Source organism: Nelusetta ayraudi, unplaced genomic scaffold, assembly GCF_046127955.1.
Source record: "Nelusetta ayraudi isolate G7.1 ecotype Tasmania unplaced genomic scaffold, CSIRO-AGI_Nayr_v1 ptg000007l, whole genome shotgun sequence".
Taxonomy (NCBI): domain Eukaryota; kingdom Metazoa; phylum Chordata; class Actinopteri; order Tetraodontiformes; family Monacanthidae; genus Nelusetta; species Nelusetta ayraudi.
The window spans coordinates 465,082-483,141 of record NW_027466057.1 but is presented as its reverse complement, the minus strand read 5'-3'; the positions used below and the strand labels follow the sequence as shown (position 1 = coordinate 483,141).

The following is an 18,060-nucleotide window of genomic DNA, read 5'->3' as shown; positions in this document are numbered from 1 at the left end:
AGTTGTTTAAAAGTAACTTGTTCTAGGTGTGTGTTATAATAATATTAACTACCTGGTAAAAAAAAATGTTCAATTAATTGCGACTAATTCAATTTAATCGATTAAATTGTTAGTCGACAATTAATCGATAATCGTTAATTGTTAACATCCCTAGTTCTTACTAAAACCCTCATGACAGGAAGTTGGTGAAAGATGTGGTTTTTCCACAACGTTTTGATTATTACTTCAGTGGTTTGTTTTCATATTCATCAGCAAACAACTGACCAGCGTTGTCTTCCTGAAGAGTTCAGTAAGTCAGTCGTTCACGCTGATGGTGAGAAGATAACTTCAAAGACAGAATGAGGCAGAATCTTAGGCTAGCATAGGTTTTCTGTTTTAATTCACGCTTCAACAGGGAGGTTACAGTTAAGGGTTCCACTTGTTCACACATGCATATTCGGGTCTCTTGCCGTCTGACAAGAGTCGGGGTGTCAGTCTTTCACAGGAGTGTGTGTTGTTGCCGGGGAGCTACAGTTTAGTCATAACGACGCAGCTGGAGTGACGCAAAGGTGGCAGAAATGAGTTTGGGTGTTTGTTTTTTTTTTGGCTGCGCTAGTAGCAGCAGTTACAGTAAGTGGAGTTGTGTAAACAGTGAACGGCAGTAAGGCAGTTGGTTACGCTACAGGAAGGACAGGAAGTGACGAAAACCTCCGGTGGCGCAGGGATGTGGGTCAGGCACAGAGAAATGCAAACATGCAGTGCGGGTTCATGGAGACGACGACGACAACGACGACGACGCACAAAACTTGACGATTAGCATCACAGCAGGATTTTTTTTTTTTTTTTGCGCATGTTTTTGTTTACCCTTCTCTGACTTGCGCTTCTACTCTGTGTCTTGCAAAACACAATGCGAAAAAACACCAGAAGGTAGGACAACGAGGACGACGTGGGTCACGGGGAGGCTGGTGAGTGTCAGAGGTACAGGGAAGGCGCACTCGAGTTGAACATCAACACTGATCAGAGCAGGAGGCAGCGGGAAGCCGTGGTGGGTTGCACTCAGGTCAGGACTCATTATTATTGCAAGGAGGCCGGCGACGGTAGGTTCCCCCGAAAACGGTTTAGCGGCTTTCGGAAGACTGATTAGGATCCCTTTCAGGTGCGCAACGACGATAATCTGGAGAGGTGACCCTACGCTTTTACCCTTGGCTTGCCGTAGTTGGGTGAGAAGGTCATACGAGGGCAGACCTCGCTGCTCTCACTGCTGCACGGAGGGATGTTTGTAACCCGTGTTATATCCATGTGACTTGATGAGAATATTTCTCCATGTTTTTTTTTATTTTTTACAAAATATATCCCGAGATTTAAACAGTAATACTTTATTTTAATAACCATTTAATCTTCTTTTTTTTTTTTTTGCAGAGCTTGAATGTGTCAATACCACGTCAAGCCTCTGGCTGTGCAAATGCGCTTGGTCCTGGTTGGATTAAGTTGTGCAATTAGGCAACGTGTCAATTTGAGAACGGCTCCACCGGACAGGCAAATCAAATTTCACCCATTTTCACCCACACAAACGGAGGCTCTTGTTGCCAACCATTAAAGAGGGTCATGGACAAAGGCAAACATATTACTCTGTTATTAATGCCACTAAACATATAATCCCCACCCCCCCTCACAGTGTTAACTACGTGAAGCTACTCCTGCACTTGTTAAGTGCAGGTCAGTGTTAAAAGAACAAAAACAGAATCGACAAAAGCTGCTTCTCATCCTAATGAAACAATCCCACCTAAAATACAGGAGTCGTTGCCCACTTCCTGTCTTTGCGCTAAGCTACGCTCGCCTCTAACCAGCAGCTGCTCCTGCGTGAACCCGGCGTCTTCTCATCCAACTGGACGGCAATAGGGCAATCAAGCGTATTTTCCATGAAACGTAACTGATCCTGGGAAAGCGAGGGAAAGACGCGAGTGGGACGTGTGTGCGGGGGAGGGGTGGCGAGGGGGGGGGTGGTGTTGGTGTCTCCGAGCAAAGGGCCCGAGAGCCGCATTCACCCGGCCGATCAAGCACCCCCTGGTGATTGGCCCCCGAGCTCCATATTCCTACCCAGGTGGAGCTCCATGCAGCGGCGGTGTCTCTCTCTCCCTCCCTCTCGCTCCCCAACTGCCTCTTCCCGCCCGCTACTTGAGGAAGGTGTTGAGCTTCCTCTCGATGTTGTCGAAGGAGTCGTCGCCCAGGTAGTCCATCTGGCCCGCCTCCCAGCGCTCCTTCCTCTCGGCCGAGGTGACCCTCGGGGCGGCGGGGCCGGCGGGAGGGGGAAGGGCGGGCGACCGCTGCTCCCTGACCTCCTCGCGCTGCTCGCCCTGCGAGTGGCACAGAGAGAGAGAGAGAGGGAGATTGCAGAGGGCAGCAGCGATACTTTAAAAGGACTGGTTCTCCGCTCGCTGTCCGGCCTCGCTCGGCTGAACGACGCCCTTTAGACACGATCCTGCGCCCAAAACGTTTCATAAGAATGAGACGTTTTGCAACCAGCTTGCGGCAGATCGAGGCTCAGCATGACTCTCTGGCGTGAGGCGACAGATTTTGACTGATATGCAGTTGAGAGTGGGATTTTCAATCAGCTCCACATTGTTTGCTTATAAAATTCAAAAATTATCAAAGGTTGCAATGAAATTTGATTCCATTTGATTCACTTATTATGTGCTTTTGTAATGATGTACTAGTACTGATGTTTTATTGTGAATTATTTAGTTAATCCTATGACAGGATAGGCAAAAATAAGCCTATCCTTCAGCCTCTTCCTTTTTCGGTCGCTTTCTGATAAATTCTTTTGTAAAAACATGATTTTAATTTTGTTTTTTTTAAACAGAAATAAAGCATTCATTCATTCATTCATTCATTCATACAGTCCATTTAGGACTCAAAAGTTTCCTCCCAAACCAAATATGGGTTAGGGTTCTCCTGCATGAAACTTACAACTAGATCACGGCTCCTCCTGGAGACGTGGCAACTTCCTGTTGCTCTGAGCGCCTGTCCGGGACACCGTGTACGTTGTCAACATCGGGCAACAAGTTGTTTGCCCAATGTTGACAGCGCAGCAAATGTTCATAGCACTCTTTCATTTTTTTGTGAGACGAATCAAATGTTTGTTTCAATTTGTGTCCATGCGGCTAGCTACTTTTGCCAATGTAGCCTGTAGCGTAGCTTGCTGCAATTCTCTGGGGATAGCTTCTGCTGTGGCTAAACTATATTTAATCCAGAGTCACTTGTAGCTTAATTTAGTACATTTTCCAAGTAGCTCGCCCATCACTGCTAGCAACACACACAGTGCCGACTGGAATGAGCAGGCCTGAATATTAAAGCGGCAGCGGCGGCAGCACACAAAGCTTTATTGAGAGACTAGTGCGGAGGAATGTGGAACAAACTGACTATTATTTGCCATTGTTGTTACTGAGACAGCTATAATTAACCGTTTGTGATTTAAAGGGACACACACACACACACACACACACACACACACACACACACACACACACACACACACACACACACACACACACACACACAGATCACGGCCAACAACCTCTTGGCCGGGCTCCACGAAGCCACTGCAGAAGGGGGCGTCGCCGTACGCCTGCTGCAGCAGAGGCACCACGGATTTGGAGTAGAGCTGCCACCACGTGAGCAGGTAGTCCGGCTGCAGCTGGTGGGGGTCGGCGGACGGGGTGTGACCTTTGACCTCGCCCCTCTGAGCGTCGTAGGAGTGATGCCACGGCTTGACCTTGCCCAGGAAGTGCACCACCTTAGCGTTGTGGCCGTACCTGGATAAGTAAATGGAACTGAGTTCAGCAGGATGAGCACTTTTGCTAATGCTAATTTAATTTAGCTTTAAAATTTGAAAGATATTCTTCTGAACCCTTCTGAACATGAGAAACACTCTTTATCTTGTATCGTTAAGTTGTCTGTTAGTTTCTTTCGCTGCTTGCTTCTCTTTATTTTTCTTTTTTTGTCGCTTTTTATTTTATTGTTTTATTGTCGTTTACATGTTCGAAATAAATAAATGAATGAATGAACCCACAAATGTCCAATTACAATTTGTCGTGTGTGTGTGTCTACGAACTGTTTGAACGCTGGCAGGTAGGAGTAGATAGAGATGCTGCTGAGGTTGTAGATGAAGGGAAGGTGTTTGGAAATGTCCGCCGTGGCCCAGGTGTTGAAGAAGCTGTTGAGGACCCCCTGGTCTCCACCTGCGCACACAGTCGAACAGAAGGAATCGCATTTTTACCGACTTATTTCCACCAAACATGAAGGGAACTGAAAGTGTCAGAAAGTTCAAAGTGCTGGTGTTTTTCTGACTGCTTTTTCCTTTTCTTTACAGAAAGAGCGAGAAACGGTTTATTGAGGAAAATCCCAGTTCGAACCAATTCTGATAATAGCAACAACATGCGCCCTGTCTTCTGGAGCGTAATAATATTTGTTATTATGATGAATATTTTGATATTTATTGGGTTTTTGTGGATGATTTCTTTTTTTAAACTCTTTGTAAATGTATTTCTTTGGGCAGGTAATATAAAATTATTCTGCTTTCCGCTTCCTTTCAGTCAGTATGTTGGGAATGTTTGGGTTAGTGTCTAATTATTTTTTAACACAATAAATGGAATCGATATTTGAATCCATTTTCAACAGACATTAAAGTAGGTGCAGGATCACGTTGACTTGAAAGCTCACCGTCAAAGCTGCCGTTCTCGCTGCAGAACTCCAGCAGCTTCTCGTGCGTCTCGTTGGACGGCCTGAAGACAAACACGCCAGAGTTGAAGCAGTCGGGCCAACCAGGATCCGGCGCCGCCGACAGCTCCTCCCTCTCAAAGAGCTCGTCTACGTTGGACAGAACCTTGAACACACGGACGGAAATCTCAACAACTCAGCCGTTTCTGTTTTTTTTTTCCCCTCCTATAAAACAGATGATACATCTGTGCGGGTGTCTTGAACTCGTCCGCCTTGTCTCTCACCAAAGTGTCTGCGTCCATGAACACACACTTGCTGTAGTGTGTGAGGGTCCAGCAGTGGAGTTTGGTGAAGGTGACACCCAAGTCGGGACGCTTCATGAGCGACAGATGAGCCGCATCGCCCGAGTCCATGATGTCCACCACGCGAACCTCATCGAAAATGCTCTGCAGTGCTTCTCTGGGAGACAGACGGCGTTGATTTAACAGCACGGAGGTGGTTTTGCACGAGCAGTTGCACTTCTGAATCGGTCGATCGGCTGCGAGCGTTACCTGCAAGGTTCTGCGACATGCGGCCCGACGAGCACAACCAGCTTCCTGCTCGTGTTGTAGTTTCGTAACGACTGTCCGAGAACCATGGCGCCCTTGGCGTAGGTGTCGTTCGTGGCCAAAGTCACAAAAGCCTCGTCTCCTTTTTTAAGAAACACACAGACAAAAACACTCGCTACTAGCATCCTGTTAATGGTGACATAACAGCGAGCGTTGTGGTCTCGCGTATCGCGGATATGAACATGAATCAACATGCGGAGCCGGCGACTAAATTTACAATAAGGCACCACTCTGTTCAAAGGTGCTAAAAAAAACAAGTTCAACTTGGTCGCAATATCAGTGAAACAGACAAATATTGGTCCAAAGGAGAAACCAAACACAGGCATAGTTCACAGCACCATCACGGATGATAAAGGACATGATGAACGCTCTGCAATTAGGGATGTTAATGATTAATCGATTATTTGTTGATTAAGAATTTAATCAATTAAATTAAATTAGCAGTTAATATCATGATAACAGTGTAGTGGCAGGAAAGAGAAATTCACGTGTAGATGCTGTGATGGTCATAATATACAAGTTAGAACAAGTTACTTTTTTTAAAGTTGAATTGTGACCCATTAGAAGTCAACTTAACGTCAGAGGATAAATGTCAAGGGTGTTTTTACTGTTCCCTAATGTAAAAACAGGTCACAATGGGCCCTCAACATCATTTAAGGGTTAAATAATGTGTTCCTTACACATTTTTCATTTTGAAATTTAAGTTCTCGGGAAAACGCGCCGCTGATCAATTAATCATTTATCGATCGATAAGGTCAATCATATAACGATTAATGAATTAATCGATCATTTGCATCCCTATCTGCAATCTTCATCTTTATGGAGCCAACGGCCAGACTGTGATGCTCTTGTGCTGCTCCCAACCCCCTTGACAACACAAGAGAAGGTGTTGCGTAATATCTTCAGGGACAAAGGTTATTTATACACTGATGGACAAGATTTACAGTTCACATTAAGGGTTCAGGGACCCCTTTATGACCAGCAGGGACGGAACCAGTGAGGACCAGTGTCTCCCGATAACCGATTTTTCTTGTCTCAAGTCCACTGAGTACCACCCTCCCCTCCTGTGCTCATGCATGCATCAGTATCACACACTCACTGTGTAACCGTGGGCCTCCCGAGAGACCCGGGACAGGGGGATTCTGGGAAATCTGATGTGGTCTGTGGCTATCAACAAGAGCTGCAGCAGGCCTGTGTCGCTTCTAAGGCCACACTGGAAGCACATGTGGCGTTCCCATAGGATTATCACGTCTACTTCTCAGTGTGGTTCCAGTTTAGTGTGTCAGTCAATGGTGATAATGCTCACATTTTATCATGTATGTCCTCCAAAATATACAAGCCTTTGTTATAAATTACTGTTGTCAGCCTGCTATTTCAAACTAGCCGAACTTTTCTTACTTGGAAAACACATTTATAGTGCACGTTTGCGCCTATGACACCAAAGACCTTATATGGTATTTAGAAGAAAAACGGAAAAAAGAAACACATCACTCCAGCTCACGTACACACTGAGAAAGAAACTTGTCAAGGCAGACCAAAACCCACAACACCACAGGAAGTTTAATGGGCTTCATTTAAAGACAATAAAAGCATACACAGGAGTTTGTTTTTTTTTTACTATAGGTTAAAAACTGATTTCCTGTTGTAACCTCTACAAGAGAGGTCCTCAACCAAGGACTGACTTTTTTTGGTAGAATTATCCATGTCCCTGTTAGTTAAAGTGTATTGGAATAATAAAAGTAAGAAAAAATGTCACAAACCAACATCATATTTTGATTTTTTTTGACCTAGTAAAACACTGACTGCAAATATTTACATTAAAATAGCTGTAATGTTAAGAAATGGGTCAGTAATGTAAACATTTCCTAAGTGCAATTACTAATAAATAGATGTGAACATATACAAATGTATATCCTAATTCTACAAATTATTTTTTCAACTTTTTATTAGAATAATCTGCAAAAAAAGTTCCATGGAAAATATACGTGACCACGCCCTCCACACAAAACCAGTTTTTTAGCCGTTTATTGTCCAGGTTAGTGACGCAACCAAGCAAGTTGTGTCCTCCCACCCTGTTTTTGTCATCATGATGATGCAACGTGCCCCAACTTCCGCCTCCACTTCACGTCAACCATGAATCAATGTTGGCTGACATCTTTAACAATACTCACAGCATTCCAATGCGGACATAGCTGACGACTGTAAATTGTAAAAAATTTAAAAATGAAACCAAATAATTTAAAAGGTTTCATGATAAAGTGCTATTATTGACTTTATTTCTATTTGGTATCCTTCCTCTTGTGACATTTCCAAAAGCCCAATACGCAAGATTCAGTAGCACCTAATGGTAATATTACAAACATTTTTTTTCTGATGGTCCACTAAATTTCGCATGTCAAACCAGCTGTGACGTCAAGGTAATATACATATATGCTATTTGCAATTGTGATATTATCAATTATTAATTACAATTATGTTCATATAATATACAGTGTGTCATCTTAACTGCAAACACATATTATTCAGAGATAATGATATGGCCATGAGTACCAACTTATGTCAAGTACTCTAAATTCCTCATCTCCGAAATGTTAGTCAACCCTTTTACTTTGAAAAAAGTCGCCGGATGTGCTCTTTTGGAACATTGACAGCTTCATTTAGGTCCAAACCGCCGCATTAAACGCATCCTCGATGACAAACCAACCAACATCACACCTCTCTGCCTCATCTTTGTCTGTGTCAGGGCGGCGGTGCGTGTTACAGCCGCGCAGCCTCGCAGCTGTTAGTGAATTTGGCCGAGGCTTTAATGCGTTGACGGCAGTGTGCGCTGCTCAACCTCTCCCCCCCGCCCCCCCCCCGGTCCTGGTTCCGGAGTGGCCGAGTTCCGGTGGTAGTGCAGCGGTTGCGAGTGTCGGCGTAGCCGCGGCGTGTCTTACCTGCCATGATGCGCGGAGGACCGTCAGTGCAGGGCCCTGGGGTCGCGGTAGGGCAGGCGGCAGGTTTGCACTGCGTAGGGCACAGCTTCAGCAGCTGGGAGCAGTCTAGCACAGGAATTATTAAGTCCCACATTTTCCGGGTCATGTGACCACTGGCAGCTGGCACGCCCCCTGCCTCTGCTCTCTCTCTACATTTCTCTCGCTCTCTTCCTCTTACACGCAGCATCGTTGCCTCATCACTTCCGATGATTATTAAAAAAAAAAAAAAAAAAAAAAAAAATGTTTAGATAATTTGTATTAGTTAAAGATTAAAAACGCACCGATGCGAAGCAAAGCACTCAAATGCTAAAAGGCGGTGTGCGGTGTATATAGCGGTTTGAGTACCGCCTTTGGACACAATCAACAAACAACCTGTGCAACGAACTTTTAGAAAGGTATTTATGAAACATTTGAATGGATAAACAAATATGTTGTGGGTATAAATACACACAACGCATGTCTTCTGTACTTCCGCAATTTATTATCGAAGTAAATGTGCTGCTTACATTTTTAGAAAAGTAAATTGGGAGGGAAAGAGTTTTAGCTGAGAGGCATTATGACCTGTATCTGCGGATGTTATCTCAAATGTTTCTGATCCATTTTCGTGATAGAAGTTCCTACTATATAAATATTTATTTATTTATTTTTTCAAGTGCAAAGTACGTCTGCACTGCAACCCATCTGCAGCCTTGCCTTTACCACACTGCTGTTTGTCAGTGCTGCCTCTGAGTGGTCATGAATTGCATTACAGCCCGGGGGGTCTAGCATGAGGGTGGGGAAAGTGGCTGATAAAGGAAATTTTGGTTGTCTTAGTTCACAACAAATAGCTGATCTCAGCTCAGAGTCCATAACCCTGTGCATCATCAGCTGAACAGAGAACATCTTACCTGACCCAAAGAGGGAGGAGGGGGAGGAGGATGTGGGGGGTAACCGGAGAGCTCTTCAGAGTAAATTGAGTGAAACCAGGCCGGTCAGGTGTCTGATAAAGAAAAACTTGAAAGGAAGAGAGAACGATGGAGTCCTGGAGCTGCTGACTGAATCTTTGGGCACCTTAATCTGACCTAACGGTCAGAAGCAAATTCACTGTTAAGTAGAGAGTTCAACACAAGAAGAGATACATATTCTCAGAGTGAATGACAGGGGGACAAAAAGTAACCCAGGAAAATAAAGAACGTCTACGACGAGCTGATTTTCTGCCTTGGACCGGCCTTGTCGTGTGCTGTAAGCCCTTCCACCTGCCTGGCCCGGGACTGAACGTAAGCTTCTTACACTTGTTTTTCTGCCATTTCTCCTCATAGCTGATTTTTTTTTAAAGTGTTTTGAGGCATTGTTGTACGTTGATCGCTGCAGTTTAGTGACAGTGCTGATGTGAAGTGGGACGATTAGCACCAAGTGATGCGGTTGAGGCCGAGTGCCTCAGGTTACAAGGCGTCATGTGGCAGTGCGGCAAACGCAGGTTTCATGATTTAAACATGCTGAGCCGGGAGGCTGAGTTTAAGTCATTCAAGACATGGCCCCACTTCAACATATGTTCCTGCCAAGACACTTATTATTCTTTGGCTGAAAATAAAAATGATTAAAAAAAGATAGCTCAAGTGTAACATGATCAGATTTACATGGCATCTATTTTATATTATTAGTTGTATGGTCATTTATGGTACTTGTATGTGATGCTGTAATATTGTACCGTAATTTACTGTATCATATGTAATATATGGTATTAGTGTGTATAATTAGTGTTAATATATTCTATTGGGAGTATGGTAATAAGAATGTATGATATTCAAATGTATAGCATGTATATAATAGTGACACTTATCAAAACTACAATATATTTGTACAAATGGGTGATAGTGTGCATAATATTTACAGCATTTATACATAGCTTATTATATTTAATAATAAATGTGGTAATAATGTGGTAATAGTGTATATTTTGGTGTTTTTGTTTTTGGTGTTTATGGATACTCTAATATTGTACTCTAATATATTGTAATGGATGGTACTAGTGTGTATAATGCTGAATGTTAACATATTGTATATATAATTTATAGTGTCTATATAATGTATTAATATAGTGCATTGTGCATAATGTTCGCAGTGCCTCGGGATAATATGTAAAATACAGTAATATAGAGCTGTATCATACCAGTAATATACAGTAATTGTCGTAATGTAATAGTTGATAATGTTGATAATGTTTAGTAGCTGCATATAATTTAATACATTCTGATAAAGACTGCAATGAAATGCAGATGAAATGTGTGAATAGGGGTTGGTTTAAATATGTTTTCTATGTCTTCCTCCTCCTTTTTCGAGCATATTTAAGTTTCTGCATGTTCAAGTTTTTTTCTTATTTTTATTTATATTTTTTTGCTTAACTGATTTAGTACTTGTGTTGTTTTTGTGCTCGAAAAATAATTCAATTCAAACACCTCTATTAATAGAATAGAATAGAATGGACTATATTATCCCTGTTAAAGGAACAATAACGCAGCTAAGCTGCAAATCAAAGAAAAAGAATAGCCCACCAAACTACAGTCGAAAAAAGAAAACAACTCAAAACTTTGTACTTAGTCCACTAATTGTAGCAAAGAATCAAAGACCGTCCAAGCTTCCTGAAAGGTGATATGATGACACAGATGGAGCGTTAAAGGTTAACCGGCAAATTATGCCTGTCTCAGGGTCCAGGAGTGCCAAAGGTCACCTGAGAAGCTCCTCCTTAGACTGGGCAATAACCAGCGCTGTGGACTCTGTGCTGTCCAGCTTCCGCTCTGCCCAGTGTCTGAAGCCTGGCAGAGCTCGTCCCTCCTTCAGCCAGGCCGGAGGGATCTGCACCAGCAACCTCACTGCTTCAGGACGCGCAGGGCCGACGGGACGCTCGCACACTCTTATGAAGGTACTTGAATTTCTCCTTTTTGTCCTTCAAACAAAAGAGCTGAGACAACGCTTCATTTAGAGGTTTTAAAAACCGTGAGTTTGAATGTCATGTTAGTTAGTCGGTGTCCAGAGTTGCCAATGCGCCGTTTACTGAAGTCGCCGGTGGCAGTAAGACACCCTGGACAAATTCCAGTGAACAACCTGACACTTCCTTATTGTGCTCAGGTCTGGGTTCATCGCTTTGTTTGTTTTGTTAATGAGGTTCAATTCATTTAGATCCCCACAGTTGATACCGGAGTAAACGTTGGTGGTGCTGATGGCTCAGCTTCTTTGTCACTACTTGGAAAAAACATGTAAATGCCCATCGTTCATCATAATAAGCCGTGCTACCGCCGGAGGTTAAAAATATGAGAAAAGAGTGCATTGTGCATTATTTATTGAATATCCATTTAGAAGCCTCCGTAGTGTCTACACGAGCATTTTCCTTCTTTTCTTCAGCAATTTCTTAAATGTTTGTTTCTTTTGCAAACATTTGCACTCGTGATGATGCCGTACGTGTGTGTGCACCCGTGCGCGTGTCTCTGTCTCTTTCAGATACACTGAACCGAAGCCACAATGGCGCATCGTTTCGTGCAGATTTCCCGAGACAAGCTGGAGGAGCTCAAAGAAGCCTTCGATAAAATTGGTTAGTACCTCACATTCCAAAATTTCTCACACTCGGGATCCCGACATGCCCTACACCTGCCCACTCACACACTCATGACACAGATGTGGTGAGTCGTCTTCCGATCAAAGTGCAGATTTTACAGCGCACACATAAAATATGGCGCTTACGTAAGAGGGTTTTATGACTCTGGCGTCGAGGGCATGCACTTGTGTGAGCCGTGCAGCGTGCGGTTTGGGTGCCAGGTTTTATCAGTTCACCTAATCACCCTGTGTGTGTGTGTGTGTGTGTGATTGCAAGTGAGATAATTATCAAACATCCTCTGCGATACCTTGAACACCTGAAGACCTGCAGGAATGTAAAGGTGGATCTGAGGTGCGGTCGCCGTGTGACCCAACTCAATGCTCCAGAAAACTATTCAGCCCTCTGCTTGTTTAGAGCCGCCTGTGGCAACAGTGCTGAGGCTCAGCTTCCTGCTATAAACTGACGCGTTGTTCCACCTTGTTTTGACCCAGCTGTGGGGTCACTGTGCGTGTTGTCACAAACCTGAGGGGAGTGCCCTTTGTGACATCGCACCGAGCCGATTTCCAAAACCCTAAAGAAATGAAGAGCAGGCAAACGGGCAGGAAGAAGTGTTTCAAACACGCAACTAATTAAAATGAAAAATTGCATCAAGCTACCTTGTCCTTTATCTAAGTAACTTCCTGTTAATGGAAAAATCACAGACTTGCTAAGCAAACATTATATAAGTAGTAATAATAAATCTCAATGTTCACCCTTTGTTTTCCTGGATATAATGAGCCTCACAGTTGTTGCATTAAAAAAAAAAAGTTTCATGCACGCTGACGCACAACTGTCGTGTTTTATGTTCAGACATTGACAACAGCGGCTATGTCAGCGACTACGAGCTCCAGGACCTTTTCCGAGAGGCCAGCTACTCCCTGCCGGGGTACAAGGTGCGCGAGATCATGGACGCCTTCAGCGCCGGAGACACCAACAAGGACGAGAAGATCAGCTTCGACGAGTTTGTCTCTGTGAGCTCGCATCTCATGTCATGTGTGCAAAAAAAAATACTGATGATAACAAGAGAAAGGATTATTAGTCACGCCAACACGTCCTGTTGCTGTGCAGGTCTACCAGGAACTGAAGAGTAAAGAGTTGAGCGAGACGTTCCGGAAAACCATCACCAGGAGAGACGGGATCCGCTCCTTTGGGGGGATGTCGGAGATCTCCAGCGAGGGAACGCAACACTCCTACGCTGGTGCGAGGCAGTAGAAAACTTTTTTTTTTTTTTTTTTAATAATAGTAGCATCTTTTTTGGAACAGTAGCTGCGTTTCCATGACAGTTTTTCACAAAATAAAAGCGATATTTACAAAAATTGTACAATTGCGATTTGCAGCCGTTTCCACTGAATGGTCTGAAGCGCGAAAGCCGTGATTCTCGTAAAAATCTTGTCCCGCGAGACCCCACTTTGAGGGGGGTGGAGGTAGAAAATATTTTGGGTTTTTCTAGCAGCTATTTGAAGTAAACTGGTCATGTGACCCCACGTCACGTCACCTGATGTATACATGTGAAAAAGAGTGTTTCCAAGACACTTTTGCGATACACCTCTATATCGATACGTCTGAAAAATGGGCGTGTTTCCATTACCAGTTTTTTATTGCGATATTTAGGTTTTGCCCAATTCTAGGGGTGATGGAAACGCAGCTACTGACTGTTTGGGATTTCACGAGAGAGAGAGAGCATTAAAGGCCGAGTGTGTACGTTTTATCGCAATCAAGCAGCAAGGAAGTGTACTGCCAAAAATGTCATTTTAACCACACGTTAAAATCCCTTCTTTTTTGGGGGGGGATTTGGTTCACTTCCTTACCAGTTTTTATGTTTTCTGTTTGTGTGTGTGTGTGTGTGTGTGTCTGTACGTGTTTAGATGAGGAGAAGGTGGCTTTTGTCAACTGGGTCAACAAAGCGTTGGCCAAAGATTCTGACTGCAGTCATCTGCTGCCCATGAACCCGGAAAATGACAGCCTCTTCACCTCTGTCCGTGATGGCATCCTGTTATGGTAGCGTGCACGCGCGCACACACACACACACACACACACACACGCACGCAGGGATCTGATTTTCACTGCAGTTTTGGTTTCCTCAAATTGGTTGCCCAACTCCTTGCAAAACTCGCCCATCCACTCAATCTTGTCTTCCAGTAAAATGATCAACCTGTCTCAGCCTGACACAATCGACGAACGAGTCATCAACACCAAGAAGATCACCCACTTCAAAATGACAGTGAGTGATGGCGCCACACTGGTCTTGTTTTTTTTGTTTTTTTTTAATGCCAAACGACTAATGTCTGTTGCGACTCACCCCAGATTAGTGTCAGAAATCAAGTTGTGAGAAATCTAATTCCCAGCAGCAGCAGCAGCAGCAGAGATAGTATAGCCAATAAAAAATGGTGCTCTGGCCCTGTCAGCTAGAAAAACATCTTGTTCAAAAGCCATCAAATCATTGGTAGTTAAGGCTTATCTTGAAGAGAAAAAGTGTTGACTGCGCACAAAGATGCTGTTAAATATCAACTTCAATCTCATGCTTACCATCTTAGCTTCCACCTGGCAGGTGTTATCTTTTCTTGTAACGTAACAGGATAAATGTAGATGAAACACTTTGTGCCCCGCGTTCACTCCCCGGTCTGCTGTTGTTTCCGATGCATCATGCACCCTTTTCTGACAGACAGGTTTGTTTGCACGTTGCAGGAGAACCTGGTGCTGGCTCTGAACTCAGCTTCGGCCATCGGCTGCACGGTGGTGAGCATCGACGCCCATGATCTCATGGCCGGGAAGCCCCACCTGGTGCTGGGCCTCCTCTGGCAAATCATCAAAGTTGGCCTGTTTGCTGATATAGAGATCAGCAGGAACGAAGGTCAGCATGAGCACTTCGGATTTCGCTCCTCACTTTTCATCAGACAGACTTTGCATAGCTGTCTGCGTGTCGTCTCCCCCCCCCCCCCCCCCCCCCCCCCTTACACATTGACACAAATTGCTTTATGAGGCGCCGGAGTGAAAGCCGCAATGAAACATTAACCAAGGCTGTCCAGATCAAACAAGATCAGATGACTCAATTTGAGCCACTTAAAAGGCAAATCAGGCAGATTTATACAGGATATAAACTGTATTTTTGTTTTTTTTGACAGAATAGAACAGAAAATCCTCTTACTTGTAAAAAAAAAAAAAAAAAAAAAAAAAAGAAGTAAATCCCCGTAACTGAGGATAGAAATTAAACGCAAAATGCTCACTTGTCATAAAATTGGGACTACTTGTCTGCAGCTCTGATCAGCCTCCTGCTGGAGGGCGAAAGTCTGGAGCACCTGATGTCCATGTCGCCCGAGGAGCTGCTGCTCCGCTGGGTGAACTACCACCTGCAGAACGCAGGCACGACACCCATCAACAACTTCAGCGAGGACATCAAGGACTCGCGGGCCTACTTCCACCTGCTGAACCAGATCGCCCTCCACGAGGAGGGCCTCTACAAGAAGAGCATCCAGATCGACATGAGCGGCCTGAACGTGAGGCTTTGAGTTTTGTAATTTACTGTCGTACTGGATCCTTTTTATCCCTTTACCCACCTTCTTCTTCCCTGTGCGCCTGAAGGAGCGCAATCTGACCCAACGGGCCGAGCTGATGCTGCAGCAGGCGGCGCGGCTGGACTGCAGGCAGTTCGTCTCCCCCCACGACGTCACCAGCGGGAACAGCAAGCTCAACTTGGCCTTCGTGGCCAACCTGTTCAACATGCATCCCTCCCTGCAGAAGGCGAACCTCAACATGGATATGGCACACATAGAGGGTGAGACGCACATCAGCGGGACACATCCTGTGCACCTGAGCGGAAAACTGTCTACGAACGGGCCACTCTGCAAAAAAGCCAATGAAATGATCAATGATCCACCACACATCCTGCACAGCGAGTTTGAGCTGGTAACCGTCTGGTAGAAGGTTCAGAGTGCCTCACTGCAGACTAAACTCCATCTACTCAGACTACTAGTCCATCAAACTAGTAAATAAGGTCAGATAGACTCGTGCTTTGATAATTGCGAGTTTGGTACAGTTTAGCACTTCATTTTTATTGCTATCTATCTATTTATTTTATTTTTTATTCTCTCGTTCTTGCACACTGGCACCATGTTAATATTTCATGGCTAGTATTGTATTGAATTGTTGTATTGTTAGATCTGTGCGGCCGCAGCATTGGCGATGGCCCAGAACAACTTTCTCACCATATGAGACAATAAAGTTTATCTTGATCTTTAAAAGTCAGATTTCACAAATTATCTCCCAGGTTCAGGTTCTTGTGCACTGCTGCGACTCCTTATCACAGAGGGTGGACTGTCGGTGAATCCAAGCACTGTTATCAGCTGTTCTCTTGTGCTCACGTCCCTGCAGGCGAAACCAAAGAAGAGAGAACTTTCCGCAACTGGATGAACTCACTGGGTGTCTCCCCGCACGTCAACCACCTTTACTGGTAGGTCAGGCCACGAGTTTTTCCACAGAATTTCCCCAATCAGGTGTTCATCAACTCTTTATTTTGATATCTTATTTCTTAATGATGATAATGTTTATGGTACTTCACTGCATTAGCTGGCAGCTTATTGGTGTATCAAACTAGTAATCTCAAGAAATTCCCAGCACATACAGTGATTACATTGTGGATTTCCTGTTGTTGATTTTTTTTTTTAACTCACTCCCTGTGTCTGGTCTCCTGCAGGGACCTTAACGATGGTGTGATCATCCTGCAACTCCTGGAGAAGGTGAAGGTGCCCGTAAACTGGAGGCGAGTCAATCGCCCGCCTTATCCTTTGTTGGGAGGCAACATGAAGAAGGTGGGACCCTCGCAGCGAAGTTGGTTGAAAATGCTGAGGGGGCAGAAGAGCCGTTTAGCGAGAAATCTAAAGGAGATGGGGGTTGTTTTTCTCTGCCTCTTCTAGCTGGAGAACTGCAACTACGCTGTCGGGCTGAGCAAAGATGTCGCTCGTTTCTCTCTGGTCGGCGTCGGAGGGGAAAACCTCAACGAGGGCAGTTCGTTGCACACCCTGGCGCTAGTGTGGCAGCTGATGAGAAGGTTTGATTCCTGCTGCCATTTGCCGTGAGATTCATTTACCACTGGATCAAGTCGTTCAGTGCTCATTTGATGGCTCGTTGCTTCCCAGGTACACTGTGATGGTCTTGTCGGACCTGGGCGATGGCGAGAAGGTGGCCGATCACATCATCCTCAACTGGGTCAACAGCACCCTGACCGAGAAAAAAAAGAGCACGCAGATCAAAAGCTTCAGGGTACGTGTGTGTGTCTGAGTTTGTGGCTGAGAAAATACAGCGGAATGTTTTTCACAATTTTTCTAATTTTTTCTTCACTCTCCCCCAATATGGGCAGGACCCGCTGATCAGCACCAGTCTGCCCGTGTTTGAACTGATCGACGCCATCGCACCCGGCGCCGTCAAGTGGGACTTGGTGAAGCAGGTGGAGAGGGGCATGATGCCGGAGGACGACAAGATGGACAACGCCAAGTATGAGAGTTTTTTGTTTTTATTATCTCTGTGCTTGTCGCTGCCTCTGCCGCTCCTGTAGCTAATTCTGCCCATCTTGGCTCCCTGCCAGGTATGCTGTCTCTTTGGCCCGCAAGATTGGTGCCCGCGTCTACGCCCTGCCGGACGACCTGGTGGAGGTGAATCCAAAGATGGTGCTGACGCTGTTTGCCTGCCTCATGGGCCATGGCTTGAGAAAGGCTAACCACTGAGAGAAGATGTGAACGGAACCACTGACGAGCCTTTCATTCCATGTGCTTCCCATTCTTTCTTTTTTTTTTGTCATTATTATCAATTGTAATTTCTCCACTGTGACCTCACCTGACATTGCTGCCATCTCCTGGCACAGTTACACTAGAAGGTCAACAATTGTTTTCCCAATAATATACTACTGCCTTTGCTTCATAATCTTTGATTTGCTGTGCCAACTTTTCATTTCTCTGACATATTTATGAAGACAATATATCAATTACTTACACCCCACTGAATAGAACAGATGCGAAACACAAACAGCTGTAAATGTTGTACTTTGGATGTTGCTATTGAATTATTAAAGGAAAATCTTAACATATTTTGTGGTTTGGTCACTATCAGTTATGTGTATTTGCAAAATGCATTAGAAGAGACGTTAGTTGACCAAAGTGCTGTTCAGATATTAGAGCATAATGTA

At 44.5% G+C, this 18,060-nt stretch overlaps 2 protein-coding genes across 2 annotated transcripts; one reads left to right on the top strand and one right to left on the bottom strand.

Annotated features, from left to right (window-relative positions):
• Positions 1-363: 363 nt before the first annotated feature.
• On the bottom strand, positions 364-8,423 carry LOC142883067 (glycogenin-1-like). Its single transcript, XM_076017662.1, has 7 exons — positions 8,240-8,423; positions 5,247-5,385; positions 4,980-5,154; positions 4,699-4,861; positions 4,091-4,217; positions 3,554-3,791; positions 364-2,333 (listed from the first exon to the last, which is right to left on the bottom strand). Exons 1-7 carry the CDS (start codon positions 8,382-8,384, stop codon positions 2,151-2,153), a joined length of 1,170 nt encoding a protein of 389 aa, XP_075873777.1. The 5' UTR covers positions 8,385-8,423; the 3' UTR covers positions 364-2,150.
• Positions 8,424-9,251: 828 nt separating this feature from the next.
• On the top strand, positions 9,252-17,961 carry pls1 (plastin 1 (I isoform)). The gene is made up of 16 exons (XM_076017661.1): positions 9,252-9,534; positions 10,963-11,177; positions 11,753-11,843; positions 12,696-12,856; positions 12,954-13,083; positions 13,751-13,883; positions 14,025-14,106; positions 14,571-14,736; positions 15,141-15,379; positions 15,465-15,657; positions 16,254-16,332; positions 16,576-16,690; positions 16,796-16,929; positions 17,018-17,141; positions 17,239-17,372; positions 17,464-17,961. Exons 3-16 carry the CDS (start codon positions 11,774-11,776, stop codon positions 17,600-17,602), a joined length of 1,899 nt encoding a protein of 632 aa, XP_075873776.1. The 5' UTR covers positions 9,252-9,534; positions 10,963-11,177; positions 11,753-11,773; the 3' UTR covers positions 17,603-17,961.
• Positions 17,962-18,060: the final 99 nt, after the last annotated feature.